General features: G+C 34.7%; 1 protein-coding gene across 4 annotated transcripts in view; it reads left to right on the top strand.

Moving 5' to 3' along the window:
- LOC5574577 (protein pellino) overlaps window positions 1-15,899 on the top strand; it is a 127,695-nt gene extending 111,796 nt beyond the window's left edge. For all 4 annotated transcript variants that reach the window (XM_021853746.1, XM_021853729.1, XM_021853735.1 and 1 more), the window contains exons 6-9: window positions 120-407; window positions 472-625; window positions 14,592-14,769; window positions 14,829-15,899. In XM_021853746.1, coding sequence (XP_021709438.1) covers window positions 120-407; window positions 472-625; window positions 14,592-14,769; window positions 14,829-14,955 — 747 coding nt within the window. In that variant the 3' untranslated portion in view covers window positions 14,956-15,899. The remainder of the gene's footprint in view (window positions 1-119; window positions 408-471; window positions 626-14,591; window positions 14,770-14,828) is intronic.
- The last annotated feature ends 4,555 nt before the right edge of the window (window positions 15,900-20,454 follow it).

The following is a 20,454-nucleotide window of genomic DNA, read 5'->3' as shown; positions in this document are numbered from 1 at the left end:
TTAACTTCATCTGACCAATTTATTGGAACCCCTCTCATCGTAACTTTTAGTGCTTACTCGTTTTGCCATACAGATTGCCTTGGTAAATGTACCATTTAATACCGATTTCATATTTTCAGGAAAAAGCAACCAAATGGCAGGACAATGTTGAAATCGATGGCCTCACGACGAACGGAGTACTTATCATGCATCCCAAAGGACAGTTTTGTGGAGGATCCGCCGAGTGTGGTTTATGGCGCGAAACCTCCGTAGGAGGTGATGTGTTTAGTCTACGAGAATGTAGATCGGCGCAACAAAAAGGTCAACCTGTGTATGAAGAAACTAACGCTCTGCAAGATGGCACATTGATAGATCTTTGCGGTGCAACATTGTTATGGCGATCTGCAGAAGGATTAAGGCATTCTCCAGTAAGTAGCAAACACTGAAAACCTTTCTTTACAACATATGCTGATAGCACTGCTTTATTTTTAGACAAAGAAAGATCTAGAAAAACTGGTAGACGAAATCAACGCAGGGCGTCCGCAGTGTCCAGTAGGCCTAAATACTTTAGTGATTCCTAGAAAAGTGTCATTGGGAGAGCACGTTAATCAGCCTTATGTGTATTTAAATTGTGGCCATGTGCAAGGTAAGTCATAAAAGCGCTATTATGATTCTACAACTTTCATTGCAATGAATAGTGATAGTCCACATTCGAAAAGTTAGGTTTTAGAAATTCAATAGAATTATTGGAGAAAATTCAACAATCATCTCAGGTCAATGTTACCTTAAAAATTTTAAGAAGATTTCTTCACTTAGTGATACACAAAATGGTTTAGAGTTAAACTTAGGATTTCCTACGCTCTTGAACATTAGGGTGCGGCATATTTTCAAAAGTTCTCAAAACCAAAAATTCGTGTGCTCTACTGAATTCAAATCACATTAAAAGAGAAGCCACAAAATCTGAGCCAAAATATTAACATTTAGAGGTGGCGCAAGCGTCTCGAAGGTGAATTTTCAATCTATAAAAAAAGACCTTCAGTGAAGTAAACATAACTTTGTTATTTTTCAACCAATTTCAAAACTTTTAGCACCATTATCTTTAAAATTAAATTTATAAAAACTTTGCAGAACATTAAATTCGTCTAAAATCGAACTACTCTTAGTTAAAAATACTTTTATTCAAATTTTTCCTCATTTAATCATAAATATCAATGTTGTTTGACCATAACTTCCTAAATACTCAATCGATTAAAAATCTTGAACATGTGAAGCAAATTTAGTTGTTTTCAGTTTTCAAACTGTTCATACAATTCATTTTTCTTAAAACTTGTTTTGACTTAGTTATTCAACAAAAACTACCCAAATACAAGATTTTTCATTGGAAAAATCATTTTTTTGGATTATTTAAGTTTTTTTCGCCGGAAATTGCATTTTTTTCACAAAACTTAAATTTTTAAAGCATCTTGCTTTAATTATGAGTTGAATAGTGCATATAGTTTTTACCATATGCAAACATATTTTTGTTTCGGAATTATTTAAAAGTTGTTGCAAAGTCCTTCTAAAAGGTTTAACAAATGAGAAACACCAGTTTCAGCTTTAAAAATAATATTTAATTGTCAAAATTTTGAAAAAACTGGCATTTTTCGTGAAAAATAATGTTTTTTGCAGTTTTTGCTGAATAACTTGATCAAGACATTTTTAGTGAAATGTGATGTATGAAAGGTTTGAAAACAATTCAATTAGCTTCAAAAGCATGTAGACAGATTTGGAATCGATTGAGTAATCATGAAGTTATGGTCAAACAAAGTTGATTTTTTTTTGTGAAATGAGGAAAAATTTGGAATTAATCACTTTTAACTAAAACTTGTTTTGATTCTAGACAATTTTGATGTGCTACAAAGTATTCATAAATTTAATTTTAAAGGTATTGATGCTAAAATAGTTAAAATCGGTTGAATAATAACAAAGTTGTGTTTACTTTACTGAAGGTCATTTTTTATAACCTGAAAATTCACCTGCAAGACGCTTGCGCCACTTCTAAATGTTAATATTTTTGGCTAAGACTTTGAGGTTTCTCTTTTATTGTGATTTGAATTCAGTGGAGCACACGAATTGAACATGGCTCAAGATCGTTTTTTTAAATATATAATTGTCGATTTTAACGAAAGCACACAAAATACTCCCAACAGAACATAACAATGCCAAACGATTGTATGCCAAATTACCCGCATCCCTCACACGCTATAACATCTTTTGGTATCACAGTAATATGCATGCAGTATGTCAGCAGTGTGGATAACAATCAGATTTTTATGGCGGTTTTGGTATTTTTTTATCAATGTACGGGTTACGGCCTTTTGAAAGAGCCATAGAAAGTCTTAGTTAGATGTGAAATAACAGAATGTGGACAAACACATTTTTGGAGTAATGTGGGGCAAAAGTTCGGCCTTAGTAGAAAAATCAATATTTGCATAAAAAAAACTTAAACAGTTGAAAAGAATTGAATACTGCACAGTGAATCTTCAACAAATGGCTACAATTTTGCTGAACAAACATATGTCGAAATATTTACCCATTTTTGGTTTTAACAGTTTTCGGGAATTTTAAACTTTTGAGAACTTTTGATTTTGCCCAAAAAACTACTGTTCTATCTCTTATGGTTACAGAGTTAAAAGAGATTTTCTTCTAAAAATGTTCTTGCGAGAAATTATCGTATAAAAAGTTATAAAAATACTGATTTTTCAGTACCACCCTAACTTGTTTGTTTAAAAATATCATAACTCGCGTACCATAAGAGATAGAAATTTGGTTTCTTCGGCAAAGTTACTCCTAATCGGTTAGTCTAAAACATTGTAGAAAATTGTATAGGCCTAAATGCGTCAGCAAAAAAGTTTATATTCTGATCTCGTAAACCATGCGGGCCACCCTAATTTCACATCACTGAAAAAATGTCTGTAAAATATGGAGAAACTTTGCCGAAGACACCATATATCTAAAATTGACGTTTAGGCGCAATCATTTTTGTCTTCCTAGATATGGCTTTGGGACCAATGTGCATTGGACAAAGATCTATAAAAAATTGTAGCACTAAATGATCGGGATGCTGTAAAACCATTCCTAAAAATCTACTCATTAGTACTGTCATGTATGTGGGAATCCCGGATTGATACCACCAACTAGTCATATTACAATCTAAATCTTCGGACTATGACACGCGAAAACCAAACATTACAATTCAATTATCTTTATTCTTCATTCATCACACAGATCGTATCGTGCGATCTATCGTAAGATTCTACAACAACTGACTTACTATAATTCAAAGGGGATGATGTGTTTATATGAACTCAGTGAATTAGGGTGATTCAAAAAAACTTTGAGTGACAATTTATATTACAACAATCGGCCAACCTGACCGCCAACCGACTCGGGTGGCGTGCGCCTTATTCCTATTTCATCTTCTTCTTCATCTTCCGTTGTCTTATCCATAGAATTATCCCTTTCATGCTTCCAACTTCGATGTTGACGATTTTTGCTGAACCGAACATTGGCGAGCCTCAACGCCATGCCTTCAGATCTCTTCATGTATCGTTGGTATAGAAATAATAGTTTATTACGTTGTTTTCTCGGGTACTTCTTTAGTCGTATCAAATGAGTTTTGTCAAACCGCATACGACTTTTGTTTTTACTATTGGTCTTTAATCTCCACGGCTGATCAAATTCAATCACATCACTAGCTGGAACACTTTTTTGCTGTGTTAACGATTTTGCTTCATTGTGATCATACACATCGTTGCCACAAAAAATCCCCAACATTGCTTCACTGCTGTCTATATTTGTGTGATCAATAGACATATTGTTCTCATAGCGTATACACAATTCTCCATCGCTTACTTTAGGCACTGTATGATGAGTGCGTGTACCATCTATAACCGAGCTCAAAGACGCTGTTTTAATTTGTAGATCGGTTAGTTCTTTTCTCATAACACAAGCCTGATGCACTAATTTCGACATTTGAGTGGTGACGAAAGCGAGATGATTTTCTAACACTTCACACATAGCAGTATAGTAACGGTCATCTTGATTTTCTGCACACCACTGGTTATTCGCGCTCATATCACACCATGGCCCTTGCCATCCATTCCAACATCCGTAGCTTGGATATCCCGGTTGAGCCCCCAAATTCGTGGGAATCCCGGATTGATACCACCAACTAGTCATATTACAATCTAAATCTTCGGACTATGACACGCGAAAACCAAACATTACAATTCAATTATCTTTATTCTTCATTCATCACACAGATCGTATCGTGCGATCTATCGTAAGATTCTACAACAACTGACTTACTATAATTCAAAGGGGATGATGTGTTTATATGAACTCAGTGAATTAGGGTGATTCAAAAAAACTTTGAGTGACAATTTATATTACAACATGTATGTAACAAACGTAACGTAAGAGTGGGTGTGGTTAGGCTCTGTGTTCGCTTTTGAGCTTCTGATTCTTCGGGCTAATGCTCTTCATCACCCAATCCACTCCTATTTTCCCTCTCCCATGGCGTTTGCGTGGTTAGCATAGATTATTCAGCCATTACCCGTCCTATCATCGGTTTTGGATTGACTTGCGCTCTTATTGCTCAACCAAACGCTGCAAAATTTCAACTAGGGAAAGTGTACCAGTTATAGCCATAGTGGTTCCCTATTTGGCCATTTGTGAAGTTTCGATAACCTTTACATTTTCAATCTTTTCGAATATTTTAACATCAAGATACACTCCCGTGCAAAAACATACAAAAGTGTTCTGTCCATATCTCCGTGATTAGAAGTCCAATTCAAACTCTTTAAGCCGCATTCGAAAGGCAAAGAGTTATTCTTACTTCGTATGTATTTTTCTAAAAACATTTTTTTTAATTTTGTATACTAAATTTTCACTTAAAGTTGTAACATTTTTCAAAAAACACACTGAAAAATCATATCTAATTTCCTCAGCATTGGGTCGACCAAAATTTTAAATCAAAGTGTCATTAGAATCGTAATCTTATATTCTTTGATGAGACACCACGAAATTTTGGCGGAAAAATCTGGAAAGTATTCAAAATCAATGAAACAGTCAGTCAAGTCATCGTGCAAAAGTTTGGGTTCACCCCTCAGTATTATGCAAATCGTGCAAAAGTTTGGGTTCATCTGAGCCACACGCACATCATTTTTGTCAATATCTCTGCCATTTTTCAACCGATTTTAATAGTTTAAAGCTTTTTTGAGCGCAAATAATGGCGCGTACATGATTGGTTTGAGATTTCACAGATTTAAGTAAGTTCAGGTGAACCCAAACTTTTGCACGATATACCATACTGAGGGGTGAACCCAAATTTTGCACGATGACTTGACTGACTGTTTCATTAATTTTGAATACTTTTCAGATTTTTCCGCAAAAATTTCATGAGTGCTCTTCAAAGAATATAAGATTGTGATTCTAAAGACACCTTGTTTTAAAATTTTGGTCAATCCAATGCTGAGGAAATTAGGTATGTTTTTTCAGTGTGTTTTCTGAAAAATGTCACAATTTTAAGTACATATTTAGTATACAAAGTTCAAAGAATGTTTTTGGAAAAATACATACGAAGTAAGAATAACTCTTTGCCTTTGTAATGCGGCTTAAAGAGTTTGAATTGGACGTGTAATCACAGAGATATGGACTGAACACTTTTGCATGTTTTTTAGGGGGTGAACCCAAACTTATGCACGAGAGTGTATATCTTATATCTTACCGCTAAAACACACAAAACTTTTCAAAATGTGGAGACTTTCAAGTTAACCCGTATGGCCAAATAGGGAACCACTATGGCCATAACTGGTACATCTACTCTATTCCTTCAAAACCTATTCCGCTAAAATACTCGAAAATTTCCATAGCAATTTGTTCATGGATCTTAGAGTTTCTCCGAAAAAATCAACAGAGATTCATCCAACTATTTTCTTGAGATTTTTTTTCTTTTAAGATCATCAGCAATTCTTTTGGATATTTTAAAATAAATTTATCAAAAAAACCTCTAAAGAAATTTACAATTCACTTTTGAACTTGTTAAAAAAATTCTTCAAAAATTGTATCACGTATTCTTTCAGGTTCTTAAAATCCATTTAATCTTATTACTTCATTACTTATTACTTATTACTTAAAATCCATTTAAAATACTTCAGTTATCTTTTTTAGAGATTTCTTTGCAAATTACTCTACGAATCACTAAATATCAGGCATTGCATTTCATCTCATCATTTGATCATCTGAGAAAGATACGGATCGAATAACAAGATATCATCTTAGAGCTCTTTGATCGATCTTTAGTCAATATCTTTGATTCATTTGATGCTAGATAATATCTTTCAACTCAGCAGTCCACGCACAAGAAATTATAATGATAAACAGTCGAAATCGGTGACAGCGTCCGATGGCAATTTCATAGCGCTTTTCGTTTAAAACAGTCAATTTGTCAATTGGAAGTGAATCAATTGAAGTAAGTAAATGATGCTTATTTCATGATATCAAATAATCCATGTTTTTAACTTGAAGGTTTTCAAACTACTGAGAGATGCCATTGGTGTCCGAATTCAATGTGTCCTGAATCATCCAGAATTTAATACGTAATTCCATCGATAATTAGCAGATTCACAATTCACCGGATTGTCTCCTAAGGATCTCCTACAAAATATGCGTTAAGCAAGACCCTTATTTTTTCGGAAAGTTTTGTGCGTAGGATTCCAGTTGGGTTCAATAAAATTATCTGTGCAAAAACGATATGTTCAATACTTAATTTTAAATATACAAAACATCTTACAATAAAAAATCAAAGGTTATCCTACGTACTTCGCTATGTATTTGGATGGAAATTCTTTTTAAATGTCCACGAATTTTGTCCAAAAAAAAAATCCATATCATATTTATATTAGCTTTCAAGAAAACACATCTTTGCATATCGGAAAATCCAACAATTCACACTAGAATTTCTGAAACTGTTTGAAGGAATAATACCTCACAGAAAAGCTTAAGTGGTTTTTGTAGGATTTACTACAAGAATTCTTGTTCCTATACTTCGCCTTGCCTGAAGACAATGATTGGCATTAAAACGGATGGAATTTTTACTGACAATATTTGTTAGCTTTCTTGATGACTCTTGAGGGGATCTGGCCACTCTGCCCCCTGTTCTTACGCCAATGTTACAAACTCTTAGATTATTGGCTACAGCTCACAGCTGTTCAGTTTGTGAACATATTCCACTAGTATAAAATTTAAGAAAATTTGTAGTGTACAACATATTGCCCATCTAAGCCCATCTACGGAAACCTTATGAACGGCGAGATAAGTATGCAATGAACGGTAGTACAGTAGATTTTGATTGACCTGAAAAGCAAATTTATGGTCAATTATTTCACCTACAACCTACAACATCAGTACTTCAATAGCGGTTTATTCAGGTGAAGTATGCTTGAGAATGATTTGTTCAACTCTTATTCAACGAAAATGTTTATTGAGAATGACAATGATATGGAGCATTGAGCACGTTATAAGTAAGTGTTCTATACTCAAATCAAAAGAAATCAAAAGAAATAAATGATGTTCGAAAAAGCTGCTCATATTTCCCGAATGACTCTTTATGAAGTTTAACATAATTTTAGAATAATGAAGTTTGATGGTTAGAATGTTCTTTAAGATTCAATCTATTTGCTAGTGTTTTTATGTCCCTTATTAGGACTTTTATCAGTCGTCCAACTAACACTTATTTAGTCCCTGCCAAGGAATATTAGACGGATTACATAACCGTGATGTTAATGATACGCGTCAAAAGGCTCTAGAGATTATTTCAAAGTCAGAAGCTCAACTCATCTGTTTATTCCAGGACCTAGACACCCATATATCAATGCACCGTGCTCTTCGTAGCCAGGATGTCCCGGCGATAAGTGAATATCGCTGTCAGTTGTGACAACTGTGAAAATAAAGACCATTGCTTTGTTTAATTGTTTGTTATGGTTTGATTATCATTCTTTACTATCGTTATGTGCCAAAAAGTTGAAGCATATTCAATGTTTCGATGGTTTTGGAAGGAGAGCAAAGATTCATAGGCATCCTGCAAGCATCCAAGCAAGCAATACGCTCCCAATCGCGAAACGCAACATACTGTTAGCCATCTATACTTTGGTAGCACAACTAGTCAGATGATGAGAGATTTGATTTTTCACGCATCCATCACATGCCGCTGTGGGGAAAAATGTTTTATTTTCCTGATTAAAGACGGTTAACAGTGAAATAGTTAGGCGGAAAAGGTAGGAATATCCATTCTCTATGTTCTACATACGTTTGTTTTTTGTATTATTGCACTACTTTCTTAAAAATTGAGATCCGGCTGGTAGGAGCACTAGTTTGAGGTTGGAAAACCAGGATATGTGAGGTTAGTTTCATTGGAACTTTCGCCTGAGCGATTTTTGCGCTTGAATAAAACACGTTTCGGGACATTCCCCGCTGCCCCTAAAAATATCATTGGGTAGATAAATGAATTCTCTACCATTGGATCTCATTCAATTTCGTGCATAACTTCACTTGAGCGGTGAAAATAAATATTTTGTTCCGAATGTTTTGAAACCATGTATGGGTTTGACATTGCTCTCGTCAACCATCATCATGACGACAGCAGCACACCCCACCAGACGAATTGTCGTCTTGGGAGCCCATCATTTATTTTATTGCGACGCTGGTTCGATTACGGATCATAAACATTAAACAAAACTTCGCATTATGATTGCACTCTCGATTCAATTTACCCGAAAATGGGTAAACACTTTGAGATGTTTTTTTTTTTTTTTTTTTTTTTTTTTATTAAGGCACTCCGTGCTCGTGGCCACTACTGTGCCGGAATCAGTTTTATCTGTATCTTCCTTACCGATACAGTTCTATTTTTAACTAATCTATATTTACATTTGCTTTCACTCTCTTCTGCTCTTTTGCTCTCACACCGAGCAGGTAGGAGAGTGCTCTGCTGTTGGTCCAATCGATTTCCATAAGCCATAGTCCGTTGCTCTTTTGCGGTGGTTCGTTTTGCCGTTTTCCTGAGTCGTTTGAGGCTAGCTGCCTGTGAAGTGGGTCAATTTGTCTCAGTCACCATCTGATACTGACGGAGGATGGATGTGCTCCCCTATGCACGGTCCTCCGTGCGGCGTCTTCTGGTGGCTGGACGGTTAATTTTTTGGAGGGGCTGGGAATTGAATCCATGACCTTCCGCTTATGAAGCGAAAGCGTTACCTCAAGGCTACGGACCCCCCTAACACTTTGAGATGTTGACTACGCTAGAAGTCGTTCCTTGCCATGGGTTTATTCTATCGATCGGTTATTTAACCGTCTTCTTATTTTAGCATCACCCGAAGGCAGACGGGTGTTCGTTCTCTTCGAATGCGCAGGGTATTTACACGAACATAATATTGAATTTATTACAGTGTATAACATTCAAGTGTAGTGAAAAAAAAAGTTATTTTAGATTATATGAGTTAATTTCACAACCAAAAATTGGTTGCTTATATCACCCGGTACCTAGTTAAAAAATCGACTCAAAAAATGACAAATTTTGTTAATTCGTGGTTCGTGATTGATTGTTAAGACAACGAAAATCATGCTGATCTAATGTATTGATCAATGAAATGATGGAAATCATGAAACAATTCGAAGATTTCATAATATTTTTAATCCCTTTTTTCATAAAGTAGCCATACAGCGCAACCTTACCCTTCATATGTGAACCAAGTAATCATGTCAGATTTATCGGAAAGCACATTTTTTTTCAATTTGGTTTTTCTAATTAGGTGCAATTTAATTTTAATTGCATTCATAAGATAAAACACATACATTTGACCTGAAAAGTTTGAGCTAGAGGATTTTTTTCAATAAATCCATGCTAAATTAGATGAAATCGATTGGTTTTGTTCGTGATACTTACAGTTGTGTTCAGAATAATAGTAGTGAAAGCCGATTTTCATACAAAATGCTCAACTTTGGCATGCTGTAACTTTGTTTCCATATGAGCAATCGGCATGAAATTTTGGTAGTGAACTACAAATATGCTCAATTTCATTATCACAAAATTTGAAAATTTTCACACTGCCGGCTAAAAAGTTAAGCACTAGGTGAAATCGCTCAAAATAATAGTAGTTTTAATAATTTAAATATCTGCTGTATTTTGAGTTTACGCATTTTTCTTTACACATCGTTTCAACCATTTCCACCCAAGCTTTAAATGTATAGACAATACATTTTTTTACTAAATTGTTGCTGAACAAAAATTTACAAAAGAAAAACTACTATTATTTTGAGCGATTTCACCTGGTGCTTAACTTTTTGGCCGGTAGTGTGAAAATTTTCAAATTTTGTGATAATGAAATTGAGCATATTTGTAGTTCACTGCCAAAATTTCGTGCCGATTGCTCATATGGAAACAAAGTTACAGCATGACAAAATTGAGCATTTTGTATGAAATTCGACTTTCACTACTATTATTCTGAACACAACTGTATATGATCGTTTAATACATAATTATGAGGGCATTTAATCGATATCGAAGGGACCATCGAGAAAGGGAGAGATCGAGACATAGAACAAATTTTTAACGAATACTAGACTGAAAATCACCCCGTTGCCAGGAAAATCAAATACAAACAGATGTCATTTCGTATTCGCAAATTGTTTTGAATCTCTAAAATCTAGTCTAGTAACCTTTGATAATGGGCATATCGACATACGGAGAGAAAATTGGGAACGAAAATCACATCGAGATATGGAGAGTGAAAATGTATGCAGAGGGAAGGGACCGAAAAAATCATCGACATAGGGAGAGATATCGAGTTGTAGAACATCGAGATGTGGAGAGTCGACTGTATATCATATTATAACTATATTGTTTCAGCCATAGTCTGTCTATGCCGGTAACGTCAATTCATGTAGCGATTTCCTGGTCGCATGCCTGAGGAAATTTCTAAAGTAAACTTTTGAGGAATCCCTAAAGGAATTCAAGAAGTTATTTATTGTAGAATCCCTAGATGAATTTCTCCAGGAGAATTTCGGGAGCGATCCCGGAGGAAGTCTCAGGAATTATTCGTAGAAGAATCTCGAGAAGACTACCCGAGAATATTCTGGAGAAACAAATGGAGAAATATCTGGAGTAATGCTTCAAGGAGGAAGAAGCCTTAAAGACATCACTGCATAAATCCTTGTAGAAATATTCCTGGAGGAATGCTAAGAAGAGTCCCCGACCAGATAGAAGAAACAAGATTATAACAGTTTTGCTCTTATATGATTTTTATATAAGACTAGTTGATATAAAACATATACCGTTAGTAGTTGGAATAATAAATTTAACGCCAAATAAATATAGAATATAACAAATCCTATTAAAATTATACCAATATGATTACAAAACGTGTTACCGACCTGTCACAACAAAACAACATTATTGCAAATTTTGTTATTGTTCATAACTTCAGATGTTATTTACAACCAACTTACACATGCAACGTAAGAAATATAACAAATGTCATGTAGTTAATCTGATACAAAAAAATGTGACAAGTTAAGAACAAAGCCATCTTGACAAAGTTATATGAATTTCTGTTAATTTAACAGCTGTTGTTACAATGTGTCATAATCTTCTTATGCGATTCTAGACGGGTGTCTGAGAAGCCTGAGTGGCCCAGAAGTAATATCTGAAAAAGTTCCCTGAGGAATCGCTCGAGAAATTCCTGGAGAAATTCTAGTTAAAATTTTACTGGAGGAATCTATGGCGGAATCACTGGAGACATTCCCGCAGTAAGTCTTGGCGAAATCTCTGTACAAATATCCCTGCAGAAATTCCTGGAATAATCCTTGGAAAAATCCCTAAAGGAACCTGAAGGATTATCTTGGATCTTATGGCTCCTGCACATAAGGCTGCAGCACGTGCACAGAATGCAATCAGTGGATTACAACAAAATTGTATCACAATTATATCAAGATTTGTTACAAATATCGAATTTTATTTCATTTTTGTTCATGCACGTTGAGTTGTATCAATGTCCTTACATAATTAAAACAAAATCAGTTATAATAACAAAGGCTATTTCAAATTTGTTTAAATTTATAACATAATTATAAAACAAATCGTGATAAAAAATCTGAGGGAAGTTACTCATACATGTGCGCTTTTATTCATGTAAAAACATAACAAATTTTGTTATAATTAAGTTATGATTTGAAACATAATAAGTTACATTTTTGTTTAAATTATATTATATTTTGTTTCAAATTTGTTTAGTATAGAGGAAATTGCATTGAACTTTTTGTTATTGTATCTACTACCGACCAGTGGATTACAACAATATTGTAGCACGATTTATTACAAATATCAAATTTTGTTTCATTATTGCTAGAAGTACTTTGAATTCATGGAAGAAATTTAAACATAATTGAAACAAAACCATATTAACAAAAGCTGCTTCAAACTTGTTACTAGTTAGAACATAATTATAACATATTTTTTATAAAATTTGTGAGAGCAATTACTTATAACAAATTTTGCTATAATTCAGTGATGGAAAATAACAAAATGAGTTATATTTGGGTTTGATTCGAAACATAATGAGTTACACTTTTGTTTGAATTATAACATACATATTTTGTTTCAGTTAAGTTTAGTTTAGATCAAAAAGCAAAATCTGTTTCAACTCTGTTGTAATCCACTGGTCAGGTTACTCTTGCTTTTACTGTATACCTCCCTTGTTCTCTGGTCCGTTCAAAATCCAGTTATGCTGAGTTGACTGTATTATCTTTTTTTTTTTTCTAATTTTACCGTAACGGAAATGATATTCTAATATAATATTTTTATTTTTTGGAAGCCCAGCGGTAAACACGCAGCTTCTCAGCTAGACCAAACTAAGGGGCATGGGTTCAAATCCCACCGGACGAGGATCTCTCCGGGTTGGAAATTTTTTCGACTTCCCAGGCATACAATATCATCGTGCTTGCCAAGCGATATACATAGGCAAAAATAGTAAGATGGCAAACCTCTCCGTTAATAAATGCTGAAAAGCAGGCTCTGTTCCACTAGGTGCGTAACGCCAGGTATATGGCATGGTGTCCATTTACATCTGGATGAAAAATCATGTATTTTGAGCCGTCGCATGATGGTACTATATGATGGTCTGAAAATGTTCACATCACACCCTAGCGGAACCGGTTCCGAAATACTCCGAAATACCGGCCTAATCTAAATGTTGGTCCTCTTGGTGCTCTTGTAAATCGGAATGAAAAACCATGAAATTCGAACCGTCGTTATATACATGTATATGAACTGCTGAATATGATATACGCCAGTTCTTTCTGAAAAAGGTTCCAGGTTCCCTTGTGCCCTTGTGCCCAGAATGGCCATACTGACAAACAATTTCCAGGGTTCCATTTTTGAGTTCCATATCTTTCATATAAAGCTTAAAGAACGAAAATCGGTTAAGAAATGGATTTTTGAGAGAGTTTTTAAGCCATGGGTCATTTTTGACCCTTAATGCATAATGTGTCACTTTTTTTGTAGCGCCGCTCCTAGAGGTCGCTGAAAGCTTCTTTTGGCACAAAAATGTTCGTTTTCAAAAGTTAGGAAAAGTCAGAAAATTTCAGATTTATATCTCTTTTCTCTACAAAGTTACAGCTTATTTACCGTGCCGATTGGCCAAAAATGACCCCAATGCACAAGGAAGGTTAAATAGTACAAGTACAACCGCACCTAAATCTTTTGAATTCCCTATTAAATTCAAAATAAATGCAACAAAACAGTTCTGTGCACGGAGACACAAAAACAATATTTACGCTTCACCACGCCATATCAAAACGTGATAATCGAGAAGAAAATTCTCACAGGGACGTGATAATACCCCGCTTCTTCGGCTATTTCCACCGGCCGATTCAGAAATAATCAATGCTACTATTGGTAGAAGTGGTTCATAATTGGATGTATCGAAAACAGTGAATCAATTGTCACTCAATACGCAGCAACAAAGACATTGTCATCTCCTATCCTTGTTGCAACAGTTCTGCTCCGCAACAACAGTTTATCATCACTTGAACAGAATATGACAATGATCGATCACCACATGCGCAGCGATTTTCTGGGCTTCGCATTGAAATTTTCCAGAACTTTCTCCGTGTTGGTAAACAATGACACATTATCGAAAAGCGTCCATAAAAGAATTTGGTTTTGTGTTTAAAATAACTGATTATTCGCGAGTTGAAAAGGTTGTCCCAATGTTGCGCCCTATAATTGTCATGACAATTTTGCTTTTGATTGTATCACTATCCGCAACAGTTGGGACAAACGGTTGTGAGCAAGCTTGTTTTGTTGCTCTGTTGATGACAATTTGATATGCTAGAGTGCCTGTAAACAAGAGTGAAGTCATGTTCCAGTTTTGACAGGTCTCCTGCTCAATTGGAATGCGGATTTGTATGGATATGACAGTTCGTCGCTGTTCCAATTTTGACATTGACGCCACTCTTATCTAGATCCACTCTGGAAAATGCATGTAACTAAATATATATTTTTTACTGTTCCGTTACAGGTCAGCACGGCTGGGGTCAAGACAAAGCCTCTAACGCCCGTCGATGTCCTATGTGCTTGGAGCTTGGTCCCGTAGTGACATTATGCATGGGAGTAGAAAACGCATTCTATGTAGATTCCGGACCACCGACCTACTGCTTTAATCCTTGCGGTCATATGGCAACAGAGAAAACTGTCAAGTACGATTTCTTACTATTTTCCATATATGAGTGTCTCAATAATTAATGACTTATTTCAGATATTGGGCTAATGTAGACATACCTCACGGCACAAACGGCTTCCAAGCGGTATGTCCATTTTGCGCCACGCCTCTACAAGGATCTCCGGGCTACATAAAACTTATTTTCCAAGATAACTTAGATTAACTTGCGTTCCAAATATTCCTTTAACTTACCCATCCCTCCCCCTTGTCACATTGAAATCCCCTTTCCTCAAACAATTCACACACTAAAGTCGAATAATATACAAAACGAGCAACTGATTCGCGTATAGTTTCTGATAATGTAATTGTTAGTATATTTTTAATCAATTTATTTTTAAAATAATTATGGAAACCAATCGAAAAAAAGAAACAAATTGAGCAAAAATAATAATTTTGAACTAATGTCTCAATTGAAACACTGTAAGACCACATCAGTTGTGAGTGCGATGGAATAGACACAATAATCACGCTTGCGCTAAGTTACTATGTACAATGGCTATAGCCAACGTGAAAAAAACGTATTGGCTATCACCAAGTGAGTTGTTATCAAAAAAATGTGAAGGCAGAAAGACGTGCGGTCTTGTAACTGAGTTCGTTGTTCACTATTGTTCTAGGATCTAAACACACAAAGATACAGTCACAACAACAACAACAAAAATCAGGAGTCGCATATTCTCCTTTCGCTATAAACTAAAATTTGAAAAATCAGAAGTTTCTCGCAGATCAGCAGCATAACAGTTATGCCTTTAGAAAAAAGAAAACGAACGTTGATCGTTTGTTGGCGAAAAAATAAGTTGATTGTGAGTTGCATTTCACTTGAGTAAATAATTGGTGATCATAGCTTTCTTGTTTGAAATAGTGGAAGTAATGTGCATTTTAAGTAATGTTGAATGACTTTTTTTAAGTATTTTCTGACGTTTGGCCAAGTACTGTCTAAGTAATGTTTTCGTTCGATTTCATGTATTTCCAAAATTAGGAACGATTTTGAATAGAGTGTAGAGAAAAGTCTATGTTTAAACGCGCATCTTATTTAAATCAATATTGTGTATAAAGTATATTAAGTATAAAAAGTCTTAGCAAAAAAGCGTGTGTGTGATGTAAGGATAACGATTGGTTGTTTTATTCATCTAAGACACTATCCGAACACATTTACAGTAGATATTTTTTCATAGAAATGGACAAGTTCATAAGGGGTTATGCACAAATTATGTCACGCTCCAAAGGAAGGGAGGGGGTCAAGCCAAGCGTGACTAACCTTACAAAATTTTCAGAGGCCTCATACAGCGTGACGAGGGGAGGGAGGGTGAATTTGTGTACCATCCCAATAATCTTTCTAGATTCTACATTGCTGCATGCCGAAAAAGTATGGTAGAGACACCAAGTCGATCCGTCGTAATATTGCACTCTTATTCAACATCTCGCACTTCATATCGCATTTATAATATGCCCGATGCGCATTAATTTACTTATTTGGGGTAGAAATACAAATTATGGCTATAGTACCAATTATGCCAATAGTGGGAACAAAAAGAGATTTTTCTTATTGTTTCACTGGAATATAACGGCTAATATTCACAGAAATCATAAACCATGTTTTTTTTTTGTGGTAACTAAACCTTGATAAGAACATTCGTTCTCTAAGCTTCGAAAAATGAACATTTGAAAATTTTGCCTCACACATAGCAAAAGTGTACCAGTTATGGATATAGTGGTTCTTCTTCTTTTTTCTGGCGTTACGTCCCAACTGGGACAAAGCCTGCTTTCTCAGCTTAGTGTCTTATGAGCACTTCCACAGTTATGAACTGAGAGCTTTCTTTGCCAATTGACCATTTTTGCATTTGTATATCATGTGGCAGGTGGGGATTTTTTTTATAATCGTACAAATTGGGCCGAAGGGTCTCAGATTTTCATGACACTTTTTCCACAGGCAGGGCTCATGGATATATGAATAAAAAAAATTGAGAAAAATTCAGGGTCGCCTATTTTTCCGGAAAACTCAGGTGGAAATTTTTTGACACTACTTACTTTGAAAAATCATAACTCAAGAACGAAGCATCGTAGAAACAAAGTTTTTATATGAAAATTTAAGAAAATTTTCTCAAAAATTCAAAAAATATGAACTGGAAAAAGTTTTCCACCGTTGGGAAAATTCGTAAAGATAAGCCGGAAAAACTATGCCCGAACTCGTGGAAAATTTTCAAAAAAATATTTTCGAGAAGGTAATTTTATAAGCTTTAATCACTGAAATTTTTGGAATGCACTTTTTTTCGTTTTTGAGTTTTGTGAAAAATGTCCAGATGTGCCATATAAGACTTTTCTTTGAAAAATCATAACTCAAGAACGAAACATTGTAGAAACAAAGTTTTTATATGAAAATTTAAACAAATTTTCTCAGAAATCAAAAAAAAAATATGAACTGGAAAAAGTTTTCCACAAAATTTTCCACCGTTAGGGAAATTCATAAAGAAAAGCTGGAAAATCTATGCCCGAACTCGCGGAAAATTTTTATTAAAATATTTTTGAGAAGGAAACTTTATAAACTTCAATTCTAGTAACTTTTAGGGTGTACTTTTTTTTTGTTCCTGAGTTATGGTAAATTTTGTGAAAAATGGCCATAAACCCATATTTCAATCGAAGCATCAGAAAAACAAGGTTTTTTTTTTATCAAAGCAATTGCAAATTTTCTAAAAGATCTGAAAGAAACGATATGGGATTGGTTGTAATGAAGTATAAGTCGGATTGGATTATATTTTTCATGAAACATTACACCGTTAAGCAAAGCTGAAAAAACTGTTTCTTTTCCATTCCAAGGGATTCTTTCTTTTCTATGGAACAAATAAGATTCTTTTTATATTTTTCTTTAATTTTATTTATTCAATTATTCAGTACATAACTTACATTTTATCTTAAAACTATCTATTTTTTCAACCGGGAAGATTGCCTTTGGTTGCTACCACCAGAAGATTTTCGTTTCTTTGTAGTATTAAGAACAAAGCATGCTGTATTTTCTTGGTTTTCATGTGCATCTGAGAATTCACTCGCAAAAATGCTTCGTTCGTCTTTTGGAATAAATGAATGATATTTTTTTGTTCCAGGAATTGGAACAAGGTTAGAAAATCTCTCCTGAAGTAATTTTTCAGCCTCTGAATACAGTGAAACCTCCATGAGTCGATATTGAAGGGACCATCGACTCATGGAAATATCGAATCATGGAACAGCAATTCTTTGGAAAGCTGCTTCTAGGGACCATCATAGTAACCATGAAATTATGTTTTTAGTATGGAACGTTGCACGAGTTCACTATTTGTCGTTTGAGCGGCGCCGTGTTATTTACGTGACCATGGCAACGCGTGAATTCGGCACCGCTCAAACGTCAAATAATGAACCCGTGCATAGGTCCATGGTTCCATGAGTCGATATCGAGTCATGGAACATCGACTCATGGAGGTATCACTGTAGTCATTTTCAGTTGCATAGATGAATTCCCAATCTTTTTTAAATTGGTCTTTCACTTTTTGCGACACAGCCCAGTCAAAGAATTGTTTGGCGTTATTAATTTCCGCTGACTTTCTAATACTAGCATCTCTAGCCATTCGCTTAATATTGCCACCGATACCATCACATGGACCTTTTCCATGTAAGGTTGGAAAAAAGTGCCATTCTGCTCTAATTTTAAAATCATTTTCATGGTTGCATACATTTTTGAAATTTAATTTATTTTTGTACTGCTCTCCGCAACCATCAGAAAGATAAATGATTTTTTCAAGCTCAGGAAATTTATTTTTCAATCTTGAAATTAGTTTTGTTTGAAAAGCATAAACTGATGTCGTGTTATGCTTTTATATGTCAGCAATTACAACAAAATTTAAGACTTTGATCGAAGATTTGTCTTTGTAATAAATTACAAATGGATGTATTGTTACTTGAGGTCGTACAAAGTAATGGCTTTGAATGGAATCTTGTATCACGCACGAATAATTTTCAGCGAAATCCATCTGGCACATTATTTCTTTGTTTTCAACTAGTGATTCCTTTTTAGCTCTTATAAATTTATTTTGTTTATCTACTTTGAATTCATGCACAAGAAACTTCTCTGTGAGATTTTTCAAGTTTTCTATAAAATCATTTACATCCTCTTTGTTGACAATTTCACAACGAGGAGAAATAATCCAAAAACAATACTTAACTACTTCAAGGTTGTTTTCATCTAAGCGATTGGCAACAAAATCTAATTTCTTTAATTTACAATCCTCACAGGACCTCAAATAACAATCAGCTGTACTATCTGGACATATCATTTGACTAGTCAAAAAGGTGTTAAGTTTTTTTTCTGTATTATGAACTTCAAAGCAATTAGTTTCTTTCAATGCATCAACCATGGATTTCATATTCTCATGTATCATGCAAACACAAACATTCATGGCCGATGAATCCTTTGTATAAACACATTGTTTTGGTTTAAGTTTCCAGAACGATGTGAATGAGACAGATTCCTGTTCACTCTTACAGGTTTCCAAATATTGTTTATATAAAGTATCCAAAGGGTCAAGCAAAAGGCGTTTTTGAACATTTTGGCGCACGCCATTGGGTAACTTAATAGATATGGTATCTTTCAAGCCAGGAAATGGCCGACTGATATCATCTCTTAGGTAAAAATTTGAAACTATGTCTTGGACATCTGATCCATGCGAGGGTCGTCCTACTTTTGAAAGTGGTTGAATCCCTAAATTGTATTTTTTTGATTCAGTTATAACGTGTTGAGACACGTCAAAATGAGCTTTAACTTTGGCATATGACCAATTCCTAGGAAGTAATTTTAGAAGTTCAATAGGGTCCTAAAGCCTTGTCTCAATTTTAGTATCAAACGCTTAAGTTTAGGGCAAAAACACATGTTTACTCAATTTTTAATTGATTTTCATTTGTTTAAGTCCAAAAAACATTTTTTTATGATTTTTGAGATTTTGTCTCACCCCTTGGTTTAAACTCAAATTTTGGGTATATTTTGTTTTCCGTGTCCCTTCCAAAATGTCAGATAGGAACAACCCCAGTGTTAAAACTATATGCCCTGTGGCATTTTTGTCGAAACAGTGAATGTCAAACATGATCACAAGTGTCAAGGTTCATATTTGGAACCATTTTTCAAATTGAAGTTTAAAAATGTTATAGCCGTTATTTGAGCTGGAAAAATTGCTAAAGTAGTTGCAAGAACATACTCTTTCGTATTATTAAATAAAAACAAAAATTCATTAAACATTTTAAGACCCAATTTGCTTGTCAGGTTCGGCTTTTGTAACAGCTGAGTTCAAATTTAATAAAACGCAATTAAAATCCTCTGTAACATCGACAATATTAGGCGGAAACCAAGTCTTTATTTTACTCAAAATTTGATTGAACATTTCGTCCATAGAAGCATTGCGATAGTTACTACTAGAAGCATCCAAACGTGAAGATTTTACTTGAAAAGAAATTTCCAAGAATTTAGCAAGCTCTTGTATTTTTTGTACATTATTTATAGAACCAACTGACTCACCCGAGGCGACGCCAACGAAGATAAGGACTGTTCATTTAAGAAAGTGGCAGTGTTGATAGACTCACACTCAAAATCTACAGTGAAACCTCCATGAGTCGATATTGAAGGGACCATCGACTCATGGAAATATCG

The sequence above is a fragment of the Aedes aegypti genome, chromosome 1, assembly GCF_002204515.2.
Source record: "Aedes aegypti strain LVP_AGWG chromosome 1, AaegL5.0 Primary Assembly, whole genome shotgun sequence".
Classification (NCBI taxonomy): domain Eukaryota; kingdom Metazoa; phylum Arthropoda; class Insecta; order Diptera; family Culicidae; genus Aedes; species Aedes aegypti.
This window is presented reverse-complemented; position numbering and strand designations above follow the sequence as displayed.